General features: G+C 37.3%; 2 protein-coding genes across 2 annotated transcripts in view; both read right to left on the bottom strand.

The window, feature by feature from the left end:
• The window catches only part of LOC109840015 (O-acyltransferase WSD1-like), a 69,580-nt gene extending 55,604 nt beyond the window's left edge, over positions 1 to 13,976 (bottom strand). The window contains exon 1 of the mRNA XM_020408508.1: positions 13,709 to 13,976. Coding sequence (XP_020264097.1) covers positions 13,709 to 13,957 — 249 coding nt within the window. The 5' untranslated portion in view covers positions 13,958 to 13,976. The remainder of the gene's footprint in view (positions 1 to 13,708) is intronic.
• Positions 15,409 to 27,798, bottom strand: LOC109840014 (O-acyltransferase WSD1-like). Its single transcript, XM_020408507.1, has 7 exons — positions 27,653 to 27,798; positions 23,987 to 24,358; positions 23,759 to 23,872; positions 23,363 to 23,530; positions 23,049 to 23,258; positions 21,963 to 22,100; positions 15,409 to 15,693 (listed from the first exon to the last, which is right to left on the bottom strand). Exons 1-7 carry the CDS (start codon positions 27,743 to 27,745, stop codon positions 15,541 to 15,543), a joined length of 1,248 nt encoding a protein of 415 aa, XP_020264096.1. The 5' UTR covers positions 27,746 to 27,798; the 3' UTR covers positions 15,409 to 15,540.

Here is a 27,804-nt window from a genome sequence, read left to right as displayed (position 1 = left end):
TAATCTGTAGCTTTGTTCTGCTTGAGAGAACTAAATATTGGTTGGTGCGAATCAATATTGATGTGTCAATCTATATATAGGGGGTTGAGACGACTGATCCACTTAATGCCTTATGCTGGCTGAGCGATTTGACAAAAACTTGGTGAACGAGCACCTAAATTTGTGTGTCGAGAAGCGATCAGCCAAGCATTCAGAGATTGCACTTTAGGCTTATGTAGAATAACATGAATACCTTTTGGCAAAATGACAACCCTGAGGTTAGGTATCTAGGTCTTACATAGGTGCTTAGGTCTTCTATATCCCCATATGGTCGAGAGGCGACTGTAGGAGTCGACCATAGGGTTGGTGCCTTGGGTTTATTCCTAAAAATGTATCAATGGCTTAGAATTCGACTGAGGAGTCCAATGTCTAGAATTTATGGAAGTTGACTAGGTCTTTGGCAGCCTTGAGGCTGAATGACAATCCTGAGGTTGGGTGCCTAGGTCTTACGTAGGTGCCTAGATCTTAGATATCTCCATATGGTTGAGAGGCAACTGTAGGAATCGACCATAGGGTTGGTACCTTGGATTTGTTCTTGAAAATGTACCAAGGGCTTGGAATTTGACTGAGGAGTCCAATGTCTAGAACTTATGGAAGTTGACTAGGTCTTTGGTAGCCTTGAGGTTGAATGACAATCCTGAGGTTGAGTGCCTAGGTCTTACGTAGGTGCCTAGATCTTTAATATCCTCATATGGTCGATAGGCGACTGTAGGAGTCGACCATAGGGTTGGTACCTTAGGTTTATTCCTGAAAAGGTACCAATGACTTAGAATTGGACTGAGTAGTCGAATGCCTAGAACTTATGGAAGCTAACTAGGTCTTTTAACAACCTTGAGGCTGAATGACAACTCTGAGGTTAGGTGCCTAGGTCTTATGTAGGTTCCTAGGTCTTTAATATTCTCCTATGGTCGAGAGGTGGCTATAGGTGTTGACCATATGGTTGGTACCTTGGGTTTATTCCTAAAAATGTACTAAGGGTTTGGAATTTGAATGGGGAGTCGAATGCCTAGAACTTATAAAAGTTGACTAGGTATTTGGCAGCCTTGAGGCTGAATGACAACCCTGAGATTGGGTGTTTAGGTCTTACGTAGGTGCCTAGGCCTTCGATATCCCCGTATGGTCGAGACTCGAGAGGTGACTGTAGGAGTCGGTTGGTGCCTTGGGATTATTCATGATAAGGTACCAAGGGCTTGGAATTCGACTGAGGAGTCAAATGCTTAGAACTTATGGAAGTTGACTAGGTCTTTGGCGGCATTAAGGCTGAATGACAATCCTAAGATTGGGTGCCTAGGTTTTACGTAGGTGCCTAGGTTTTCAATATCCCTATATGGTCGAGTGACGACTGTAGGAGTCGACCATAGGGTTGGTGCCTTGGGTTTATTCCTAAAATGGTACTAATGGTTTGGAATTCGACTGAGAAGTCGAATGCCTAGAACTTGTGAAAGTTGACCAGGTCTTTGGCAGCCTTGAGGCTGAATGATAAGAGTTAATTCGTATTTGGTGAGGATTCCATTGATATTGAAATTTACATGCTTGTGGAGAGTAGCCGTCGTAGGCGCTTAACATTCAAGGGTATTGCAAGGTTCTCCTGTTTGGGGTCTTTAGTCAAGAGGTGCTGGAACGCAACTCTTCTAGGACTATATAGGGACCTTTCTGGTTAGGAACTGGTTTTCTTTGTCGAGCGTCTTTGTCGAGGGATGGCTTTGCTGAGGGCAAGGTCGTTACCAGCACCGAACTTCTTGAGTTGGTTTTTGCCATTTATAGTAGCAAGCGATTTGCTTGTACTTGGTGATGGGTGGCCAGAAGCACTATTTACCATCTCATCAGACAAGGTTCCTCTGAGTTCAAATCTTCATTGAGGTCTTGAAGGCGGATCTTCCTTGAGGAAACCTTAGGAGTAATGGGAGTCGGATCATCTTATGGATGGACAGATCTCCCTTGCAGGGATCATGCGGGACGCATGCTTCGACCATAAAAGTTTAGGTGACTTTTGTGGTGGGATTTTTCCTAGAAACTCAAGAAGCCGGGGCTATTTTCCCCAACAAGTTTGATCAGGTGGTGGGCTTTTGAGTTTTTCCTGCAATCCCATCCCCAAAAGAGCTGGAGTTGCTTTCTTCAAAATCGTTGTGGTTTTTATGAAGAAGCTTCGGAGGTAATGGGAAGTCTTCCATCGTGTGGATAATCAACTTAGCAAATACTCCCAGAATGGTCGCTATGGCTATGGAGGAGCATGGCTATATCAAATCTCCTCGTCCAAGACCAAACCTCCTTAGTTTGGGTGACACAACTCCAAGCTTCGTTTAGCTTAGGTAGCACAACTCCAATGTTGTTTTGCAGGGCGAACATGGTCAGGCCCTTGTCCGGAACTTAGCAGATCTTCTCAAAAAAGAAAGGAGAGCCTCACTGTGGGTGCTAAACTGTTGATCACTAAGATCACACAGTCAGTTGGTTTAGATCCTGGGCGGGATCAGTTCCTTTTGGGCCCTCGTTGGGATGAGATAGAGGAGATTGATAAACTGGGACCGCCTCCTTCTCCGACTTTATGCCTGGTTCTTGAACTGGGGTTACCGATCATGCTATACAAGCAAAGAATTGGTGAGAGGACGGGGACCAGTTCCTCCGTGGTTCCTCTGAAGATCAAGTCAGCTAGTGAGCTTGAGTGGGAAAGGGGAAGGTTAGGAACCGATGAGGTTCTTGAGGGAGTTGTGTGCATGTGAGAAGGAGATCCAGTGATCTGTCGCTCTTGATCAAGCTAGTATAGTGTTATTTTCACACAGAGAGGGAGAGATCCTCTCTCTTCGCTAAAAAAATCCCTCCTCTCCAAGTTAGGGTAGTACCTTTATATATATTTGGTGTGTGAAGGGCAGTGTCATCATTTTGATCGAGCACAGAAAAACAGGGACAAAGTGCAAGCTGGCAGCTGAATCATCCCTATTTCGACAGGTGTCGGCTGGCAACTAGGAAGTCACTTCGATATGGGAGGACACGTCTCTACATTATCCGGGAAGTGATGGTGTGGCAGGGCACGCTGACAACGGAGCTGCCTTTGATTTACAGATATCGGCTGGCGACTGGCGGAAGAGTCACTTCGGCATGGGAGAGAATGTCTCCGCATTATCCAGGAAGTGATAGTGGAGGGAAGAGTGCAGATGGCATGATAAGTCATAGAGACTATAGAGCCAATGTCATGATGAGACCTGACCAGTGTGACAGTTCTGACACATAGTCAGAAGAAGAGACCCGAGGCGGGTATTATCCTTCAGGTCAACTGAGGAATACCGCCCTTCGAGTTGTCCATGCAAAGCGTCATATTGACGGTCGAGTGGGCTCTTGGTGAGTCTTTTTTGAGAGAAAGTCGACTGATCCCGTTTCTCGAGTCGACATGGATAGTATAGATTCGACGAGTTGGTGGAATAGGTACTTCTGCTGGTCTTAAGCCGTCAAGTTAATTAGGGCCGTTCTTTTAGAAATGTGTACATCCGCTCTTTGTCTATGCTTTGCATATGTTTGGCGAATGAGAACACCATAACAGAATGCCTATAAGAGCAAATATGTAAAGATTATTTAGATACTAGTTCCTTGATTTTAAATATCCAATGATTCAATGTTATTCCCACAAATTTTTGAAATTGCTCATAATTTTAGGGACTAATAGTAACTTATTAAAATTTTGAGGGACAAATTATAAATAAGCCATATTTAAAAGAAGTATTATTTTTTTAAAAACCCTTTCAACTATGGGGATTGTCTTAAAAACATACTCAGCTGATTCAATTTGACAAAACCCCTCATTATGTTGAGTGTTATAAATAACCCCTCTCAATTTTAGTATAATTTTAGAAAACAACTCTCAACTATAGCATATCTCATAAAAACTTTCTTAATCTTTTACACTTCTATCAACAAACCCCCTTAACATAGTTACTTAGATATGTGATTTGGACAAAATACCCTCTTGAAGAAAGCAATTTTAATTAAAAATATATATGAATTTAAATGATTTATATTTTCTTTCTTGACATAGTTTCTTTGATACGTGACTTGTACAAAATACCCTCTTGAAGAAAGAGTACAACATCAAATTTTGGAATTGATCACATAATTTATATTTTCTTTCTTGATTGAATTTGCACATTCTAACTTAGAAAATTTTAGAATTTTTTTTTGAATATCTATAATACTCGATCGCCGGATAAACAATAGGTGGAAGTCATAACAGGTGGAAGCGATTTTTTTATAACTGAACAAAATCCTTAATAACTAGACAAAACCTACCATTTTCCTTAATGAATTCAAGAATTTATTTTTTATTAATAATAATAGGTTTTTTCCGTATTGGTCCCTTACATCATTAATATTTTAAAATTATACATTCAAATTACTAATTAATCTTAAATCATTAATATTTTAAGGATTTAAACATCACTATTTCTCTAGAAGACAAAATGTTAAAATTACACATGGAAATATCAAAAAATTTAATATATTATGATAATTATAAAAAAATTTACGACCATGCTATAGTAAATAAATAAAGTTAAAGTAAATAATTATAATATTTGACCATGTACAGTGCATGTACATTCCACCTAGTATTAATATATAAGCAATTGTGCGTCGGTTGGATATGTGAAAAGTCTAATACGGGATGCATGCATACTCTAATTTATCTTTCCTTCTACATTACCCATAGAAGTTTTAAAAATAAATACATTGTTAATATTTTGTGTTTAAATGTCTTCTATTCTTTAAAGTTATAAGAATAAACACATAAACAAGCAAAATTTTTAATTCTTCTATTTTATTTAAAAAATCAAATATTTGAGTTTGACTATTTTTATTAATAAAATTAGTCTAATAAAATAGTTACATGATTGTATCCTACCTGCTTGAGAATACTGGCTTCGCCCTTGGTATGGTTAGCAGTATTGAAACTATAACCCTCAACTCTTATCAGAACTTTGAAGATTTGATATTTAATATGGTTCTTCAAGACCTAGTTCTTATGCATTTAAATATGATTGAGAGAAACAAGATGTGGTTGTGCAAGTAAAGATTTTGGCCAATGAAAAAGGGAAATATTCTTGGGTGCTTAATGAGCATCAAGGTGGCCCACACCACACCAATAGGAATAGGTTAAGTGACACAAAGTACATGCAAATTAGAAGAATTTTCTTGTGCTGTAAGAGCCACTCTTATTTGTGTGGGGTATGCCACATTAAGAGCGGCATGTTAGAGTTTGAATTTAGGGCATGTTTGTTTGCACGGAAGTAATTGTGAAGTAGCTGAAGTAAAAGAAGTATAGGCTATTTCTGCTACTTCCAAGCAAAAAAGTGTGTTTGGTTATCTGAAAAACTTACTTCCAATACTTCCCTAAATGTTTATGTGGCGCCTACGTGTCATCCTTATTTCCAAAATATTTTTCTAATCCTCAATACTCAGAAGTAGCTCGGAAGTAGTTGAAATGCATATTAATTATGACATAAATATTTTTTTATTAATATTTCCTTTATTAGTTACTTCTAACAACTTTTCATTGATAAAATTACTTCCTAATAATATTTCCAAATGTTATCCAAACAAAAAAAAGTAAATAAATATGAAGGAGTTATACTTCCATTACTTCTAAAAATATATGAAACAAACAAAAAAAATGTTATTTTCACTACTTCCTACTTCATAGCTTTGAAAGTTACTTCTATAACCTACTTTTTACTTCTAATACTTCCATTATCCAAACGGGCCCTTAGGGGTTTTTTTCATAAAAACCATATTTAAAATAGGTTGTCTTTATAGGAACCACATTTATATTTCAATTAATACAAGAACCACCTTAAAACAACAAATTAGTTTCAATCAACCACCAAAGCTCAGCTTTAGAGAGAAAAATAACTAACATATCATAAATGATCTCACTTAAAATCCTAAGTTTCTTCTCCCCACTTAAAATTCCCATCACTCCACTCCTCAGCATCAACATCAATGGCCGGCGGTGGCAGCTCCTCCTCCGCCCACTCCCTCTCCTTCTTCACATACCGCGTCTTTGCCTCTGCCATCTTCACTCTCCTCTTGCTTGCCTCTCTCTGTGTCATCCTCTCCTATCACTCCTCCTCCTCCTCCTTTACCCTAGCTAACTCCTCCACCGACAACCAACACACTCTGTCGTCGTCATTCTTCGTCGGAGCTTGGCATTGACGGAGCTTCCTCTCCCTTAGCTCCTCCGATCCTCTCCGCATCCGCCTACTCTTTCCTCGCTCACCGCTTGAAGCTCTCCTTCTCTCGATCTCTCTCCACTTTCCAATACCTCTCCTTCTCCTCCTCTCAGCTCGCTTTCAAGATCTCGACATCACCGGAGCACAAATTTTAAGTGGGGAAAACAAAATTAACATTTTTAGTGAGGGCATTTATGACATTTTAGACATCTATTCTCATAAAACTAGGCTTTGGTGGTTGATTGAAACCAATTTGTTGTTTTAAGGTGGTTGTTGTACTAATTGAAATATAAAGGTGGTTTCTATAAAGACACCCTATTTTAAAGGTGGTTTTTATGAAAAAAAAAACCCTTAAATTTATACTATTTAACCATGACATATGAATTAGGGAAAAATGTGTTCAGCCCCCAAAAGCAGAAACTTTATGTGACCAACCCCCTTGTATTTTCCCCCATGTGGATAAGACCCAAAAAGTAATGTTAAATGTGTCAATGCCCCAACACGTTAGCAGTATACAAAATAGAGATTGTATTTTTAAAAAAAAATCCAAATTGCCCTTCTCCTTCTTCTCGAGACATAGCCCAAAAGCATAGAAAGTCACGCCATCCTTCTCCCTCTCTCTCTCCCTCTCTCTCTCCTCTCTCTCCCTCTCTCTAAAATAAAAGGGGCCCTCACCCTCCTCGCCGTCATCACCTTTGCCCAGGCCCCTGGCGCCGCCCCCCAAGTCCCTCCGGGCCCACGACTGATAAAATGTTAGCTCTGGTATGTGGTGAAAACAAAACCAGAAAAAGGCAACAACGGATGTGCTGGAGGTAGAGCTAACACCGGAGCTCCGCTAGCCTCTTCTCTTCGTTCTTTCCTGCTCTGCCGCCGTCGAAACCCTTCCCATGTCTCCGCTTGTCCTCTTCCATGACGATTTCCGCTAAGAAATGTAAGGATGCTGGCGTCAGTAGATTGGAGCTTGATATCTACGATTTCATGGAGAAATCTGAGAACCCGAGTGCGTTTTTGACGAGGGAGGAGCTGATTTCAGGTGGGAGGCTGGGTTTGGCTGAGGAGATTCTGAAAGAAGGGGACTAGCTCTCGTACGGATGGACGAAACCATGAGAAGAGAAGGAAGCCGTCGAGATCTCTGAGCAGTGGTCGAATGATGGTTTCTTGGAGGAGGATTCTTCGTCTTCCTCTTCTGGTGATCTGATATGAGTGAGTTCTGAAAAATTTGTGTTTTTTGAGATTTCTGGTTTTCTTGTTTCTTGAGCTCTTCTTTTGGTTGTTATTGTAAAGTTGGAAATGTGAGGTTGAGTGCAAGGTGAATGACGTGGAGGGTATGATTGGGGAGTTGTTTGGACGAAGTGGAAGAAGATGAGGGAGAGGTGATCCATTTTGTTCTATGTTATTAGCCATTGTATTTACTAGTGTTTAGGGGTTGAACCCCATCAAGAATCTGTATAATGTTTGGTTAATTGCACATAAACCTCATGTGTTATAGGGGGCCTTGTCATTTGTTGTCCCTGAGCCATGCATTTCCTAGAGAACAAGCTGTTTGAACTAGTTCATGTTAGTTCTAAATCAATTCTTACGTATTTTGTATTTTGTATAAGATTACTTCTCCACAAAATATAATGAAAGCGAATGTTGTGTTCTTACGTGGCATAAGCTGGTCCGCCATAATAAAGATACCTACTAAATGCTTGTTTTAAATTCTCTACATGACCAGCTTTTAGTCATAGAGATGGTATAAAATAGAACTAACTTAGTATAAAATAGAACTAACGTGGTGTAATTTAGAACTAACGTGATATAAAATAGAACTAACGTGGTATAAATTAGAACTAACATGGTTAAAATTAGAACTAACTTGATATAAAATAAAACTAACGTGGCATAAAATAGAACTAACGTGGTATAAATTAGAACTAACGTGGTTAAAATTAGAACTAACGTGATATAAAATAGAACTAACGTGGTATAAATTAGAACTAACATGGTTAAAATTAGAAAGAACTAACGTGTTATAAAATAGAATTAACGTGGTATAAATTAGAATTAACGTGGTATAAATTAGAACTACCGTGGTTAAAATTAGAGCTAACTTGGTATAAAATAGAACTAACTTGTTATAAATTAGAACTAATATGGTTTAAATTAGAACTAACTTGTTATAAAATAGAACTAACTTGATATAAATTAAAACTAACTTGGTATAAATTAGAACTAACATGGTATTATAAATTAGAACTAACATGGTATAAAATAGAACTAACTTGGTATAAATTAGAACAAACTTGGTTAAAATTTTAGAACTAACTTGTTATAAAATAGAACTAACTTGGTATAAATGAGATATAACATGGTATAAATTAGGTTTATAACGTGGTTTAAATTAGAACTAACATAAATTAGATATAACGTGGTATAAATTAGATATTACGTGTAATAAAATAGAACTAACAAGTCATCACACGCTACAGAATAGAACTAACACTATGCAGATTAGAACTAACACTCTACAGAATAGAACTAACACTGTGCAGATTAGAACTAACACTCTACAGAATAGAACTAACACTGTGCAGATTAGAACTAACACTCTACAGAATAGAACTAACGTGGTATAAAATAGAACAAAAATGGTATAAATTAGAACTAACTTGTTATAAATTAGAACTAACGTGGTATAAATTAGAACTAATGTGGTATAAATTAGAACTAACACTCTACAGAATAGAACTAACGTGGTATAAAATAGAACTAAAATGGTATAAATTAGAACTAACTTATTATAAATTAGAACTAACGTGGTATAAATTAGAACTAATGTGGTATAAATTAGAACTAACGTGGTATAAAATAGAACTAACTTGGTATAAATTAGAACTAATGTGTTATAAAATAGAATTAACGTGGTATAAATTAGAACTAACGTGGTTAAAATTACAAGTAACTTGGTATAAAATAGAACTAACTTGGTATAAATTAGAACTAATATGGTTTAAATTAGAACTAACTTGTTATAAAATAGAACTAACTTGATATAAATTAGAACTAACTTGGTATAAATTAGAACTAACATGGTATAAAATAGAACTAACTTGGTATAAATTAGAACAAACTTGGTTAAAATTTTAGAACTAACTTGTTATAAAATAGAACTAACTTGGTATAAATGAGATATAACATGGTATAAATTAGGTTTATAACGTGGTTTAAATTAGAACTAACATAAATTAGATATAACGTGGTATAAATTAGATATAACGTGTAATAAAATAGAACTAACAAGCCATCACACGCTACAGACTTGAACTAACACTGTGCAGAATAGAACTAACACTGTGCAGATTAGAACTAACACTCTACAGAATAGAACTAACACTGTGCAGATTAGAACTAACACTCTACAGAATAGAACTAACACTGTGCAGATTAGAACTAACACTCTACAGAATAGAACTAACACTGTGCAGATTAGAACTAACACTCTACAGAATAGAACTAACACTGTGCAGATTAGAACTAACACTCTACAGAATAGAACTAACACTGTGCAGATTAGAACTAACACTCTACAGAATAGAACTAACACTGTGCAGATTAGAACTAACACTCTACAGAATAGAACTAACACTGTGCAGATTAGAACTAACACTCTACAGAATAGAACTAACACTGTGCAGATTAGAACTAACACTCTACAGAATAGAACTAACACTGTGCAGATTAGAACTAACACTCTACAGAATAGAACTAACACTGTGCAGATTATAACTAACACTCTACAGAATAGAACTAACGTGGTATAAAATAGAACTAAAATGGTATAAATTAGAACTAACTTGTTATAAATTAGAACTAACGTGGTATAAAATAGAACTAATGTGGTATAAATTAGAACTAACGTGGTATAAAATAGAACTAACTTGGTATAAAGTAGAACTAACGTATTATAAAATAGAATTAACGTAGTATAAATTAGAATTAACGTGGTATAAATTAGAACTAACGTGGTTAAAATTAGAGCTAACTTGGTATAAAATAGAACTAATTTGGTATAAATTAGAACTAATGTGGTTTAAATTAGAACTAACTTGTTATAAAATAGAACTAACTTGATATAAATTAGAACTAACTTGGTATAAATTAGAACTAACGTGGTATAAAATAGAACTAACTTGGTATAAATTAGAACAAACTTGGTTAAAATTTTAGAACTAACTTGTTATAAAATAGAACTAACTTGGTATAAATGAGATATAACATGGTATAAATTAGGTTTATAACGTGGTTTAAATTAGAACTAACATAAATTAGATATAACGTGGTATAAATTAGATATAACGTGTAATAAAATGGAACTAACAAGCCATCACACGCTACAGAATAGAACTAACACTGTGCAGATTAGAACTAACACTCTACAGAGTAGAACTAACACTGTGCAGATTAGAAAATAACACTCTACAGAATAGAACTAACACTGTACAGATTAGAACTAACACTCTACAGAATAGAACTAACACTGTGCAGATTAGAACTAACACTCTACAGAATAGAACTAATATTGTGCAGATTAGAACTAACACTCTACAAAATAGAACTAATGTGGTATAAAATAGAACTAAAATGGTATAAATTAGAACTAACTTGTTATAAATTAGAACTAACGTGGTATAAATTAGAACTAATGTGGTATAAATTAGAACTAACGGGTATAAAATAGAACTAACTTGGTATAAATTAGAACTAACGTGTTATAAAATAGAATTATAACTTGTTATAAAATAGAACTAACTTGATATAAATTAGAACTAACTTGGTATAAATTAGAACTAACATGGTATAAAATAGAACTAACTTGGTATAAATTAGAACTAATGTGGTTTAAATTAGAACTAACTTGTTATAAAATAGAACTAACTTGGTATAAATGAGATATAACATGGTATAAATTAGGTTTATAACGTGGTTTAAATTAGAACTAACATAAATTAGATATAACGTGGTATAAATTAGATATAAAGTGTAATAAAATAGAACTAACAAGCCATCACACGCTACAGAATAGAACTAACACTGTGCAGATTAGAACTAACACTCTACAGAATAGAACTAACACTGTGCAGATTAGAACTAACACTCTACAGAATAGAACTAAGTGGTATAAATTAGAACTAACGTGGTATAAAATAGAACTAACGTGGTATTTCAGTGACAAGGGGAAAAAAGAGAAATATTATGGATGATGTTGGCAGCTTCTTACAACAGAAGGCAAAATTCGTAAGCCAGCTTGATTTCAACTAGCAAAACTATGGCAAACATTAAAAAGCATATTTCAACCAGTAAAAGAAACTTTGCTTCCCAGAGGGGACTGAAATAAACTTATAATTCTTTTCAACATAATATATTAGCACTCAGAATGATTCATTGATGACTTAGCTTTCATTTCAAAGCTCGTGAAAGGAACCAAAACCAACAAACATAGAACTAATAAATCTGCATATATCAAATTTGAAATCTGCTCGTGATGTAAATGCATTGATGACATTTAGTTCTAATACACTGGAGTTGGAGCAGGTGGTCTCTGCAGACCATCATGATCGGAGCGGCGGCGATCGCGGGCTAGGCGGGTGGCGAGCTCCAGCTGCAAGCTCGGGTGGAGGAGAGGAGGAGAGGGAAACGCTGAACTTAAGGCGGAGAGTGGCAGCGACGAACTCCGGCGTAGTCGAGGGTGAGGCGGGGAGCAGCGGCGAGCTATGGCGAGGAGGGCGGGCGGAGGAGAGGAGGGGAGGCGGCGGCGAACTCGAGGGGAGGCTTGGGGCCCTGGGCGGAGGCGACGACGGCGAGGAGGGCGAGGGCTAGGGTGACAGACTTCAGAAAGTCCTTGGTTTTAGAGAGAGAGAGATGAGAGAGAGAGAGAGAGAGAGAGAGAGAGAGAGAGAGATGAGAGAGAGAGGCATGGTTCTTGAATAGGAAGGGGGCGTAGTAAACGAGTACAGTCTCATCAAATGGGTAAGTTCGTAACTTCCCATGGGCTTTTTTTTAAAAGTGATACTTTAGGGCCTCGTCACAAATACTGTAGGTATTTGGGGCTTATCCACATTGGGGAAAATATAAGGGGGCTGGTCACATGAAGTTTTTGCTTTTGGGGCCTTGACACATTTTTCCCTATGAATTAACATGGAAACCATGGTTTTTCTTTTTCTTTTTTTCAAGCAGATCAAGTCAAAAAATGAGCTCCGGAAGTGGCTCTCCTAACAAATACTTAATATTATTACCAATAGTTAATGAAGTTTTTCTAAGTCATGTGAAATGCGCCCCATTTCTTTTGGGCCTTAGATGCCGCAACTCTTGAAGGTCACACCAAACTTCAGTTTTTCCTAATTTCCGTTATGAAACATTTTTTTATAATTTCGTGCAGCAAAGAAATTGTAACAAGAGTAATTACCCACACAAAACCGTACTTAACTGTAAAATGGAGTTAAATAGTGCCGATAGCTTCGATCCGTACTCAGAAAAGTATTTTTCCAGAGTACAAAAGGCACTGATCGTAAATAAGATTCTTTAATTACTCCCTCTATATATTTTTAATCTATTCTCTCTATATTTCGAAAGAAACGGTTAACAAAAATGGAGCTCCCAACCTAATTTTGTAAATTATTGTAATTTTCAAGGACAATTTTATTGTTATATGGTTTTATGGTTTAAAAAAATAAAGGTTTACTCAGATATTAGTGCCTCAAATCTTCAATAATTCTATATTAGTCTCTCAAATTCTTGAAACTGCTTGTAAGTCCCTCAAATGCTCAGGGTCTCACAATATGGTTCATGTATGACCAAAATACCCCTGAGTTTATGTTCCAAAAACACCTAAGCATTGCTATATTTCATTATGTTATAATGTAAATATAATCCAGAGTCTATAGCTAAAATACTTGCTGAAAAATAATTAACTACAATAATTCAAAGATAAAGCGTTAAAAACTATTTTAACCATATTTCTAGGATAATTATATCCTCACTCAAATTGCAATGCATGTCATATAGCAAATTACTAATAAAATTAGATTAAAATATCGCATATCAAATGAACTAAAATATTGTATATCATATGAACTGATACGATAAGAGGATCTTATAAAAATGGATGAGATTTTAGGATATTAAAGTGACCTTATATATAAAGGCTAGAATAATATAATTTTAATGTGTTTTTGCACGTGCAATAATTCTAGAAGTAATAACAAAAACAAAAATGTCTCGAGGACCCCAAATAGAAGACCCAATGAGGAAAGATGAGGTGTCCCTCTCTGAATGCATGATGCACTGTTCATGAACAGGGCATCATTTATTTAGGGGTGGACACCTCACCTGTCCCGTCATTGGATCCTCTATTTCGGGTCCCTATAGCGCGTAGCACCCTGACAAAAATCAAAGTGAGAAAAAGGCGGTAACCTCACCAGGATGCTAGAGAAGCGGGGGTGACGGATCATGGTCCGCTCCAGCCCGGCCTTGACGGCGTCAACGTCGATCGTTTTCCCCGACCCCATTATCGATATTATGTGGCAGTTGAAGTGGGGCTGATGAAACAATCTCCCTGCTGGACTTAACGGCTGTCCCTCCTCCTCCGTTATGTCGCCGTCAACCCCTCCTCTGGGCCCCATCTCCCTCTCTGTGTTGATTGTGAGCGGCCTCTTTCTCACGCCCATCGCTCTTCTTACCGATCTGTCCAAAGGGAAATTGAGGAATAAATGCTCAGCATTTATAAGGAGGCTAATTAGCACTTAAATACTCTATAATTTTCCCTAATTGGCACTTGTGTACCCTATTTGGCAACGTTTACCTACCCCAAAGTTTCTAAAATTTGTACTTTAATATTTTTGTCATCCAAATGTGAGATTTTTTTCCGAATTTGTCCATGTGACATTCACAAGCTAATTTTATAACTTTTTCACTATTAATGTTTGTTAAGTTTGCTATTAGACTGAACATAATACTAGGCTAAGTTTAGTATTAAAAATGAGACCTAAATTACCAAATTGGTTTTCCCCCCCTCCGTCAACGATAAGGTATTAAAAATTGCACGATTAGACAAATAGACCCAAAAAATCGTCTTCGAATAATTTTTGACTTCCAGGAGATTTTAAAGTCAATTTTTTGAAACTTTAGGGTATATAAGAGTTGCCAAAAACAAGTGAAGATAGAAGTAAAAAACTAGGGGAGACTATAGGGTACTAAGTGCTAAGTGCTAATCAGCTCAAAAGGGCAACATTGTTTTATTATAGTACCTTAACATCGTTGTTTTACAACTTGATAGTAACTGTAGGTTTACCTACTACAAAGTAATGGCATTAGACCCCCTCTATCTTCTCTGGTTAAAAGATTGTGATCTTCCTATAGTTTGTGTGTTAGATATGTTTATCTTTCAAAAGTCACACGTATACTCATTTTGATCCTAATCTTATTTATTCATTCTTACTATTGTCTCAAAAATAATTTTCTTATCTTTTTTGACAATAGGTTCGTACGTTTGAATCATAAAAGAGGAAAACTACAAGACTTTTTAAAAAAAAAAGGATAATTTGTACTGAACTAAGTTCGTTTCTTAGTAACTGTCTTCGATTTTGGTACAAAGATCTGGTCACCAAATATATTACTATCCATCGGGAGCAATTATTCGTCCAAATTCACCTAAGAGAGTCTAGCTAAGTTGGTAAACTGTCTATGAGTAGTACTTCAAGATGAAGAAAAAAAATTTGAAACACTGACATTTACAATGTGCAAAGTTCCCACTAATTTGTGTTTTCTTTCAATTTGCAAAGCAATCTACGCTGTCAGCTGGAATAATAATATCTAAAATCTAGTTTTCACCATCATATACAAGTACTTCAGCTTTGATTAGACATTTCTTTGTTTATGTGGTCTAGAAATATTTTATTGAATTCTTGTTGAGACTTCCCGGTCTTCAGCTTCACAATTTACAAAGCGTTCTTGTTTACATGATTTCCTCCTATAGAATGCAGAGCTGCTATTTGGCTCGCAAAAAGCAACGCGCACTCAGCGCGCAAGAGAGAGGAACAGGGGGTGGGCCCCACAGCTGGGGGGCCCACCCCCCTGTTCCTCTCTCTTGCGCGCTGGTTGCGCGTTGCTTTTTGCGAGCCAAAAAGCATTTCGCTATAGAATGTATACAGTCCTATAATTTCTGTACATTGTGATAAACATATAACAACACAGACAACACGTCCGTCCTTTCTTCGCGTGTATGAGTATATCTGAAGTATGCTTCTATATATCACATTGATCTCGTAACAACTGCATCCTTAATGAGCTTGAGAGATTCATCCAAGTCATCCAGAAGCTGATGAGGATCAGGCACAGAGAGCTCATCCACTGCCAGAACCACCTTTATCTTCTTCATGTAACTCTGGAAGTGAAGCGTAACAGCCTGTCCAAATTCCAACAAACATGTAATCAGATTGCAAAATTTGACACGGCATAAATACGAAATACCCATGCACATCCTGGTAAAAAGGCCTGATTGTTGTGTTGGATTTAATCTAATAAATCTATTTGTGGGCACATATGATTAATCAATGTGTATTGCTATCTTTCAGGATAACCCACTAAAGTGATCAATTAAGTTGGGTTAATTTGGTATTTAAATAAGTTATGGGGTTATATGTGCAGATACCAGGTTGTAATTGTAATTTATTGAGGGGCTAAATTACAAAAGTACAACATCTATAAATAAGGTGTTATGGTCCCTAACCTAGGGTTACATTCTCTAATTCTCTACACCCCCATCTAGCTAGAGAAATTCGGTTTTAGAGAGAACCCTAAGGTTAGAAGATCCAACACCCAAAATCAAGATCAAGCAATGGATTCAGGTATAAGCTTCCGCTCTTTTAGATCCTTGTTAATCTCTTTGAATTAATCATGGCTATATGGTTTTAGATCTCAAGTTTTATGATGTAGATCTAACAAGTGGTATCAGAGCCACCTTGATTAATTCTTAGGGATTTAAGTTTTATTGGGTTTTTGATCTTAAATCTCTGGTTAAAGATTCAATTTTTGGGTTCGGATGAACAGTAATGTTCTCGGATGAACAGTAATGTTCGGTGAACAGCAACGAAATTTTTTTTCGGATGAACAGTAAAGTATTTTTTCGGATGAACAGTAACTGAAAAATCACCGGTGAACAGTAACTTTTGGGAATTTTTTGGATTTTTCTTTGATTTTTCCTTCAATTTTTTCCAATTCTGGATCTGTTTTGAAAATAAAAATCAAAGGTTTTTTGGGTTTGTCGGCGGCGGTTTCAATTTGAAACCCTAAGGGTTCATGGCGAAAATTAAGGAGGTGGTTACCTCAAACGAACCTCGCGTTCGTTCAATTTTAACCGAGCTTCGCGCTCAACGAACCTCGCGTTCGTTCTAAGGTGAACCTCGCGTTCAACTCAGGTGAGCGTCAAGCTCAATTTTAACGAACCTCGCGTTCGTTCTAAGGTGAACCTCGCGTTCAACTCAGGTGAGCGTCAAGCTCAATTTTAACGAACCTCGCGTTCGTTCTAAGGTGAACCTCGCGTTCAACTCAGGTGAGCGTCAAGCTCAATTTTAACGAACCTCGCGTTCGTTCTAAGGTGAACCTCGCGTTCAACTCAGGTGAGCGTCAAGCTCAATTTTTTAACGAACCTCGCGTTCGTTCTTCAGACGAACCTCGCGTTCGTACTTCAGACGAACCTCGCGTTCGTACTTCAGACGAGCCTCGCGTTCGTACTTCAGTCGAGCCTCGCGTTCGTACTTCAGACGAACCTCGCGTTCGTGCTTTAGTCGAGCCTCATGCGGATAGCACTCCTGATGCAAAGAAGGAGCATGAGAAGTGGGAGCGTTCAAATCGCATGAGTCTTATGATCATTAAGCGCGGCGTTCCGGAAGCCTTCAGGGGCATAGAATCCGAAGGGATTACTAAGGCTAAAGATTTCCTTGCCGAAATTGAGAAGCGTTTTGCGAAAAACGATAAGGTAGAAACAAGCACGCTTTTAGCTCGCTTGATTTCAATGAAGTATAAGGGCAAAGGAAATATCAGGGAGTACATTATGGAAATGTCTCATATTGCTTCAAAGCTTAAGGCACTTAAACTCGATCTTTGTGACGAGTTATTAGTGCATCTGGTTTTGTTGTCTCTTCCTGCACAGTTTAACCAATTTAAGGTCAGTTATAACTGTCAAAAGGAGAAATGGACTCTAAATGAGCTCATTTCATACTGTGTGCAAGAAGAAGACAGGTTGAAGCAAGATAAGACAGAAAGTGCTCATTTGGCCTATGCCTCTAAGGATAAGGGCAAGAAAAGGAAGAATGATAAGGAAGCTGCTAAGGGTCCAGTTGAGAAGAAACAACATAAGGATAATCAGGGTTGTTTCTTCTGTAAGAAGCCTGGACATGTAAAGAAGGACTGTACAAAATATCACGCCTGGCGTGATAATAAGGGTACGTTCCTTGCTTTGGTCTGTTCTGAGGTTAATTTAGCTTCAGTACCTAGAAACACTTGGTGGTTAGACTCTGGTGCTACTACTCACATAAGTGTTTCTATGCAGGGTTGCCTGAGCTACCGAAAGCCAAGTGATGTTGAAAGACACATCTTTGTGGGCGACGGACAATCGGTAGATGTGGAAGCAATTGGGCACTTTAGGTTGTTGTTAGGAACTGGTTATTATTTGGATTTAAAAGATACTTTTGTAGTACCGTCTTTTAGACGGAATTTGGTTTCTGTTTCTGTATTGGACAAATCAGGTTATTCTTGTTCATTTGGAAACAGTCAATTCAGTTTATCTTTTAATTCAAATGTTGTGGGAACCGGTTACTTGAGTATTTATGACAACCTATATTTGCTTGATACAATTGCTTCTTACAATGAATCCTTGCATGTGGAATCACGTGGTACTAAGCGTAAATTAAATAAGGAAAATTCGGCGACATTATGGCATAAGCGCTTAGGTCATATCTCAAAAGGTAGAGTTGAGCGTCTTGTGTCTGATGGCATTTTGGATTCCCTTGATTTTTCGGACTTCGACGTATGTGTTGAATGTATCAAGGGAAAACAGACCAAAGTGAAGAGATTAGGTGCCAACAGATCTTCGGATGTCTTAGAATTGATACATACGGATATTTGTGGGCCATTCCCTACGGAATCCTGGAATGGTCAACAATATTTTATATCATTCATAGACGATTACTCACGTTATGGGCACCTATATCTTATTCATGAAAAATCTGAGTCTCTGGACATGTTCAAAGCCTATAAAGCTGAAGTTGAGAATCAACTCAACAGAAGAATTAAAACCGTCAGATCTGATCGTGGTGGTGAGTACTACGGTAGATATGATGGTTCAGGTGAACAACGTCCAGGACCATTTGCTAGATACCTAGAGGAATGCGGTATCGTCCCACAGTACACTATGCCGGGTTCACCTAGCATGAATGGTGTAGCTGAAAGACGAAACAGGACTCTTAAGGATATGGTAAGAAGTATGATTGCTCATTCTTCTTTACCAGAGTCACTCTGGGGAGAAGCACTTAAGACAGCAGCTTACATTCTGAATAGAGTACCAAGTAAAGCAGTTGCTAAAACACCTTATGAGCTTTGGACTGGTCGAAAGCCCAGTTTAAAGCATTTACATATTTGGGGATGTCCAGCTGAGGCAAGGCCTTATAGGCCAAATGAAAAGAAATTGGACTCCAAAACAGTTAGCAGCTACTTTATTGGGTACCCTGATCGCTCTAGGGGCTATAAGTTTTATGATCCCACTATAAGGAATATTTTTGAGACGGGAACAGCAACATTCTTTGAGGATGTTGAGTTTGGGGGGAGAAATAAGGTTAGAGACATTAGTTTTGAGGAGGAATTGGCTTCAGATCCAATCCATACAGTTACTTTTGACAATATTCAGGTTCCTATACCTGTTGTTGCTCAAGAAGTAAATCCGGAACCTCAAGATGATAATGTTGAACAACTCCCTGTTCCAGAAGAACAAACTCAACAACCTCAAGAACCAGTGCCATTAAGGAGATCCACGAGAGAAAGGAGAAATGCTATTCCGGATGATTATATTGTATTTCTCCAAGAACATGAGGAAAGTAGTGGAATGTTAGAAGATGATCCAATCAACTTCTCTCAGGCCATGAAAAGTTCTAACTCTCAACAGTGGATTGATGCCATGAATGAAGAGTATAAGTCTATGCAAGACAATAAGGTTTGGGAACTTGTCCCATTGCCAGAAGGTGCAAAACCAATTGGTTGTAAATGGATTTTTAAAACCAAGCGGGATGCAAACGGTAATGTGGAGAGGTATAAGGCGCGTCTTGTGGCTAAAGGCTATACTCAAAAGGAAGGCATTGATTATACAGAGACTTTCTCTCCGGTTTCATCGAAAGACTCTTTCAGAATAATCATGGCACTTGTTGCTCATTATGATCTTGAGTTACATCAGATGGATGTTAAGACTGCATTTCTCAATGGAGACATTGATGAGATGATTTATATGGTGCAACCAGAAAACTTTGTGTCAGGAGACCCAAAGAATATGGTTTGCAAATTAAGGAAATCCATCTATGGACTCAAGCAAGCTCCTCGTCAATGGTATCATAAGTTTCAACAAATAGTTATCTCGTTCGGTTTTGAGATGAACATTGTTGATGACTGTGTATATCACAAGTTCAGTGGGAGTAAGTATATTTTTCTGGTTCTGTATGTGGATGACATCTTGCTTGCCACTAATGATATAGGCATGTTGCACGAAACCAAGAGATTTCTATCAAAGAATTTTGAGATGAAAGATCTTGGGGACGCCTCTTTTATATTAGGGATCCAGATACATCGAGATCGCTCTCGGGGTATTCTTGGATTATCACAAAAGAGCTATATCGATAAGGTACTTAAAAGGTTTGGCATGCAAGATTGCAGACCAGGTGACACCCCTGTTGCTAAAGGAGACAAGTTTAGTCTCAATCAGTGCCCTAAAGGTAACCTTGAAATTCAGGAAATGCAGAAGATTCCTTATGCTTCGGCTGTAGGAAGTCTAATGTATGCTCAGGTATGTACGCGTCCGGATATTGCGTACATTGTTGGGATGTTAGGCAGATACTTAAGCAACCCTGGTATGGATCATTGGATAGCAGTCAAAAGGGTTATGAGGTATCTTCAGAAAACAAAAGATTACATGCTCACATACAGAAAATCAGAGAAATTAGAGGTCATTGGGTATTCGGACTCTGATTTTGCTGGATGCCAAGATAGCAGGAAGTCTACATCAGGCTACATTTATATGTTAGCAGGAGGAGCTATATCATGGAAAAGTGTCAAACAAACACTAGTAGCTTCCTCCACTATGGCAGCAGAATTTGTAGCTTGCTATGAGGCATCCAATCAGGGAATATGGCTGCGAAATTTTGTCACGGGACTGCGCATTTTGGAAAATGTTGAAAGACCACTAAGGCTATATTGTGACAATAAATCTGCAGTAATGTATTCCAATAACAACAGGAGCTCAACTAAGTCAAAACATATTGACATTAAGTTCCTGGTTGTGAAAGAAAGGGTACAGAGTGGACAGATATCCATAGAGCACATTGGGACAAACTCCATGTTAGCTGATCCTCTTACTAAGGGATTGCCACCTAAGGTCTTTCATGAGCATACTGCTCATATGGGTGTGGTATTATTTGAGGATATTATGTTTTAGTGGGAGTTTGTATTTGTGGTGCTTTATGTTTGTTTGTATTGTCTGATCAGAATAAAGTTTTCAGTTAAGACACTCTGTTACATTATGTTTGGTTTTGACCTCACTAAGGAGGACCAGTTGAAAATAGACATGTACTGATCACATTGCATGTAATTTTCATGCTGCACATCCATGATTGATCTATGTCGTTTGATTGTATTGGTATATGTGACCATTGATGGGTCGAGTCACGATAAATGTGACGAAGGCCGCTTTGATCCTATATTGATATAGTCAATGGACGAGATTGTTCGGAAATACCATTTCAGTGATAGCAATTTTTGAGCTCATAAGGTTATACACAGTTTAAGGAATCATATGGTGCCCAAGTGGGAGATTGTTGGATTTAATCTAATAAATCTATTTGTGGGTACATATGATTAATCAATGTGTATTGCTATCTTTCAGGATAACCCACTAAAGTGATCAATTAAGTTGGGTTAATTTGGTATTTAAATAAGTTATGGGGTTATATGTGCAGATACCAGGTTGTAATTGTAATTTATTGAGGGGCTAAATTACAAAAGTACAACATCTATAAATAAGGGGTTATGGTCCCTAACCTAGGGTTACATTCTCTAATTCTCTACACCCCCATCTAGCTAGAGAAATTCGGTTTTAGAGAGAACCCTAAGGTTAGAAGATCCAACACCCAAAATCAAGATCAAGCAATGGATTCAGGTATAAGCTTCCGCTCTTTTAGATCCTTGTTAATCTCTTTGAATTAATCATGGCTATATGGTTTTAGATCTCAAGTTTTATGATGTAGATCTAACATGTTGTGCCCATGGAAAATGTAATCTAGTTCTTGAATTGTTAACAAAAATAATAATAATAACACGCGCGCGCGCACACACACAAATCTGATCTATTAAAGATGAACTTTCTTGGGGATGGCCATAGACAGTAGGAGCAATGTAATCTATTAAAGATGAACTTACTTGGGGATGGCCATAGACAGTAGGAGCAATGTAAACCAGAGGATGGCCATAAAATGAAACTTGTTCGATTGGTCCAACTATATTCGAGAATGATATAGTTGTATGGCGTAGAACTCTGTAGCAGAGAGCTGCAGCTGCCTGATGTCCAGTAAAAGAAGAAGGCCTTAGATAAATTTATCAAACAAAAAAAGTAGAGATCGAGAAATGGAAAAACAATCTTATTATAGTATGGGGAAAAGTTAAGGAGTTAGAGCTGCAGGAAGTATGGTTATATTTGAGAGGTCACCAGGTCATTTGGTGATGTTGCATTATGTTTTTTCCTACCAAATGTAAATATTTTCTTGAAGTTATGAAGGTGAAAATGGCAAGTCCTATCTGTATTACACAAAGCATGCATTTCGATTTGCTTGGATAAGACTGTAAAACCAAATATTACCATATTAATTGAACTTTATTAGTTATACATCTCATCATTTGCAGAAATTCTATTAAATTTGATTTTCATAGTGCTTGTTTGACTGATCATATTTCTAACATACTTAAGGTCCAAAACATAAACCCGAAAGCACAGAAAAGCAAAGTAAATGGTATTTCACTTGGTCTCCTATTTCTCATGTATCCAAAACATTTGTGGCAAATTAACAAATAGAAAATTAGCATGGAAAAGTTTTTAATGTTGAAACCAGCATTACAGAGGTTTAATGATCAATGCCTAGAAATCAGAATTAAAATGGGAAAACATTTGAGAACCTAAAAACGATCGTCCCTTGAAGAAAAGGAAATTACCGTGACAAAAGGACACATTTACATAAATAAAGAAGCAGATATTATGCAAGGAAAAATTGCAAACAAAAGTTGCTGCAGGTCAAAGAATAAAATTATTAAACACTATGGAGAAAAATAATCGATACAATTTCCAGCATATGTATAGTTACAGCAAGTAGATTTTATTCGTTAGTTTACATTATGTGGTAGCAATACCACCTAAAAATAGAAAATTAGCAAACTAGGTCTACAGTGATGAAACCGAAATCACATTGACAACTAAGCAGCATCATGTTTAAGTTGTTGGATTATTCAGCATACCTTAATTCCCAATAGTTTGACAATGAGAGTACCACTAGTATAAGTAAATATCGCCTCCAAAGAATTCTTTTTCCTCTCTGTATTCTTCATCCCCTTGCGAACATAATCCAGGGGGTCCTCATACATAAGTATGGGAAAGTTTAGTATAATGTAGCCAAGCCAATTGCCCCACCTGGTACTTTTCCCGCCTTCCATCATCTCAGTCAATGCCTACATATCTCAGAAATCAACCACAATTCGTATTGCAGTAATCATAGAACTTAACGACATCAAATTTCTGATGGAAAACAAGACTAACTGATTAAAATGCTTACATGAATTCCTGGTGTAGGCCTGATATTAACGAGAACAGTTGTTCGGAGTCTTATTTTAGCTGGAAGGCTGTTCTCTTTCTTTTCCCCATTGGCAGTGCTACTATATCTCCTATTGAGATATTGTGAGAGACCAGCGGATGTCACACCAACCAGAACATCATTAATGGTCTGCAGTATATCAGTATATGTTGTGCTAGTATTAATACTAAGAAGTAGAAACGCAAATACACGATGTTGTAACTGAAAGAATCAACTTGATTTGGATCCAACAGTACGTAACTCAATCTAAGCCCCAAATTGAATCTATCAAATACATGCTCAAAATAGACAGTAGTTCTAAATCATGCCATAGAATTTAGATAATAGAACAAAGCACAAAAGACCAGAAGAACTTACACCCCCAACAGCATACTTGATAAGCATGATATCATCCAGGCTCAGCGTCCTATGAACAATCCGCTTCTTGTGAAGCTCAACCCCCTCCACCCCCTTTATCGGCGTCTCTGTATCCTTCAAAAAAGCAGAACTCGCCATAAAAACCACAGCATCCACTAATGTGTTCCACATAAGCACCAACATAGCCCAAATCCGAAGTATCAAGCCCCAAACTCCAGTCCCACTTACATCAGAGTTCGTTTCCCTCTGTCTTTTTGCCCCAGGAAGAGATGGCAATGAATCTGGATGTGATGTCTTTCGAGTGCAAGCAAGAAGAAGCGACATGAGAGAGACACCATCACCGAGGGAGTGATGGATTCTGAGGATTGCAACAGCTTCGGCTTCAGAAGTCCGCATGTTGATGATGTGGAAGTCCCATAAAGGCTGGGAGTGAGGTAGAGAGGTAGTAGTGAGGGAAGATGCATAATCTTCGACGAGTCGGTCTGCTGAGGTGGCGGTGGTAGTTTGTGGGGGGTTTATATTTGGGATTATTATATGATCATCTATGATTACTTTTGTTGGTACCCATTTCGAACTTTTGCTTCCTGGGTCATCTGATACCTAATCATGAAAAAAAGATTATGTAAGTTTGTACTAGTCACTCTATTCTTAGGGATGATATTTATTTTGGCAATGAACTGAATTTATAATAGACTATGAAATAACACTCACAACATGAAGAGTATACTAGTTCTTACTTGCCCCTGCAAAACAGCTATCTAAGCATCTGTGTGGATAGACCTATTAAAGTTTATCTTAGCATACTTGCTTATTTAGCACAAAACTGATAGTTCTATAAATGTTGTCTCTTGGCATCGCGTAAAGCAAGAGTTTTCCATTTGTAAAATTGGCTAAAAGCTTCTAAATAAAGATCATTGCCTAGTAGAGTTAACGGAAGTGAAATATTAACTGAAATTGACTCTTTTGAAACTAAAACCAAGATACTGCTCTATGAATCACTGCTGTTGAGGGTTCTTGAACTGTGGTTTCAAAAACCTAATTCAGTTGCCTAAAAGAGACAGGTTTCAAATTTGAACATTTGCCTTCAGAGGACATCAAATGATGCATGTTTCACTAATTGAAGCCAGGCTGTCAAACTAGGGCCAAAATAGTTCCATCAGCCTCATATCAAACATATAGCCTACATCAAGATTAAACTTTGTCGGTTCGTGTTAGAACAAGTGCACAATAAAGCGGAAATCATTGCGAAAAACAAGCACGAGAATAAACGACAAGCAATCGCAAACATGGAGATTTAACTGGTTCGCCCAATTTGGGCTACGTCCACAACAAAGACGTCGGAGAAATTCCACTATCAAAAAAGAAAGAAGTACAAACAATAAGGCAAAATACTAAACCCTCAAACTCTCCTTCTTCAATCCTCACAAAAAACCCTAATCTATATTCTCTCTATTTTAGTATATAAAAGACAACAATAGATCAGGAAAGAGGTACCCAAAACTTAGTAGAAGTTGGAGATCAAAAGAAAAAAAAAGGGCTAAGATTAAATCATCAAAAACTGCAATCAGCGTCATAACCATCGATGGTCAAACACGACCATCGATGATCTCTTACAGTCCAACGATGGTTCCCTGTAATCCATCGCTGGTTCAAAATCATGTTTCTGTTTTTCTCCGATTATTCACTGTAACCCATCGATGATCAAAGTGACTATCGATGATCTCTACTTGACCATCGATGATCCATTAGCTGAATTGAACAATCAGAGGGTTTTGAGGTATAATTTCAACAATTCAAAAAAGAAAATCAATAAAGTGAGACTTAGAAGAATTGCACTTGCTAAACAATCTTAATACACTAGCTTACAAGAAAATTCAATTTTGTGATATCCTCATAGTGAAATTAGTTATTTGAAAAGAAAAGGCTTAAAAAACTTGGGTGACTTAATCCTTAGCCCATTGAGATAATAATTTAGAAGTAACCATTGAACTATTAAAATAACAAGCGGCATAGATGTAATGAAATTAAACCAGTTATTCTGGGTTAAAACAGGTACAAGATTTGTAAGTATTCTCAACCTGTTTCATAGAAGGATCAGATGGTTGCCTTTGCCCCTTTAAATAAACTAAGACCAACACCCACTTGTTAGGGTTCAGGTTTAATTCGCTCCCTAACATTTACAGGCTAACTATACCTTCTTCTAGTTTCTCTATCCAGAAATTAGATACAATTTGCATAATTAACAAGCTGTTTAGCCTTGAATACTACATGAGAGATGCGCAATAACGCCAAACGAAGCAAGAAGTAGTGAATACAGAGCTTCAAACCTGAAGGAAAAAAATGTTAGACCCATACTTAACCTGATCTCAATATAGGATATGGATGCAGTAGAGTGCTTGTTTACTATACCTGCCAGGTTATCGGGTATTTCACATTTAATGCAAGCAACAAAAAATTATAAAGCAAACAAGGGAAACTCAGAACCACATCATATCCAACCTTTTTAAGTTCAAGGATAACCAAAATAAACTCTTCTTTATTTTTTATGTTTTTTTTTCTAAATTAAGTTACTTGAATTATTTCAAGTCCAGATCCATCCTTTAGGCCCTGCCTCAACAGTCAACAGGATTTATCCTCTTTCTGATCTACATAATATAATGGCATCCGTAACCTACCCAATTTTGTGAATGGATACAAATTCTACACTATCACATTTTCATTCACAAGTCCGTGCCATTGGGGTGTTGAACTGTTGATTTGGTTCAGGCATTAATTTAAAAAAAAAAAACAATAGCAGACATTTATGATGGGCGTAGAAGCAGCACATACCCGTCACTGGCTCTTTCCTTCTGAGTAGAGTATATATACATCATGGGTTTTTTGCAATTCCCTGAATACCACAGAATCTTGATAACTTTTACCAATTATATTCCACTTAGGATCACAAATTAAATTAATTACTATAAAAAATACTAATTGGGTGTCTGTATTTAGCTTTCTAACAAAGATATCTATATTTAGTTTAGGACAACTCTGTCATCATTTTCTACTAAATAATGGTCAACAAATATAGATATCAATTTCAGCATTTCTTGTTGTTATGACGAACATTTAGGTATACACAATGATATAGATAGTATTAGAAACTAGCACATTCTTAGGAATTAGAGGTTGATCTTATCGTACATAAAAACAAAATTAATTGATGGTGATGGCTTGCAAGGGCTAAACGCACCATTCCTAAAGAGGGTTAATAAATCACAGTAATAATCGCGATAACTAAACTGTAAAGTTCAAGCTATGTTAAAGGACGCAAACACCAAATCAAAACTCCCAAGTTGTACTAAGAGTAGAGGGATATAATTTTATGCTCTGACATACCATGCGTATTGATAGCATTTCAGTATCATGTTAAAGGAATTTGCCCCTGCACCAAAACTCCGAAGTTGTGATGAGGGATGAGGGTTATAATGTTACTTTCTAATATGTTCTCATAAAGCTGAGATCACTCTTCTTCTTCTTTTTCAAAATCTCCTATAGAAATATGTAGCGACTAGGATTCTCACATGCCTCTGATACCATCTCAAATAACACTGTTAATTTGATTAGTACAAAAACAGCATAGTACGGCTAGTATTATCACTATAGTAAATTGGCAAGGAGGACCCTTGACTATAAACAATGAAGAAGGACACGTTCCTGACGTAACAGAATTAAAAGTATTATGAACTTATGATTTCTGTGGTCATCATTTGCTGGTATTCATTGGGTTCAGAGACGGATAATTTACTATCGATTCGATAACATCACAATATGAACATTGAAGTAGTTAGAAGTCGCACATCCAGCAGTAAGAGGGGTTTCTATGCAAGAATAGGATTTCAAAGCTATTACCACGACGCTAGAGAAGCGGGGGTGACGGGCGATACTAGCCTCGAGCCCGGCTTTAACGGCGTCAACGTCGATCGTCTTCGCCGTCCCCATCATCGCTATGATGTTGCAGTTGAAGTGCGGCTGATGGAAGAGCCTCGCGGCCGGGCTTAACG

This window comes from Asparagus officinalis, chromosome 5, assembly GCF_001876935.1.
Source record: "Asparagus officinalis chromosome 5, Aspof.V1, whole genome shotgun sequence".
Classification (NCBI taxonomy): domain Eukaryota; kingdom Viridiplantae; phylum Streptophyta; class Magnoliopsida; order Asparagales; family Asparagaceae; genus Asparagus; species Asparagus officinalis.
The sequence above is the reverse complement of the archived record's forward strand: the minus strand, read 5'-3'. Positions and strand labels throughout refer to the sequence as shown.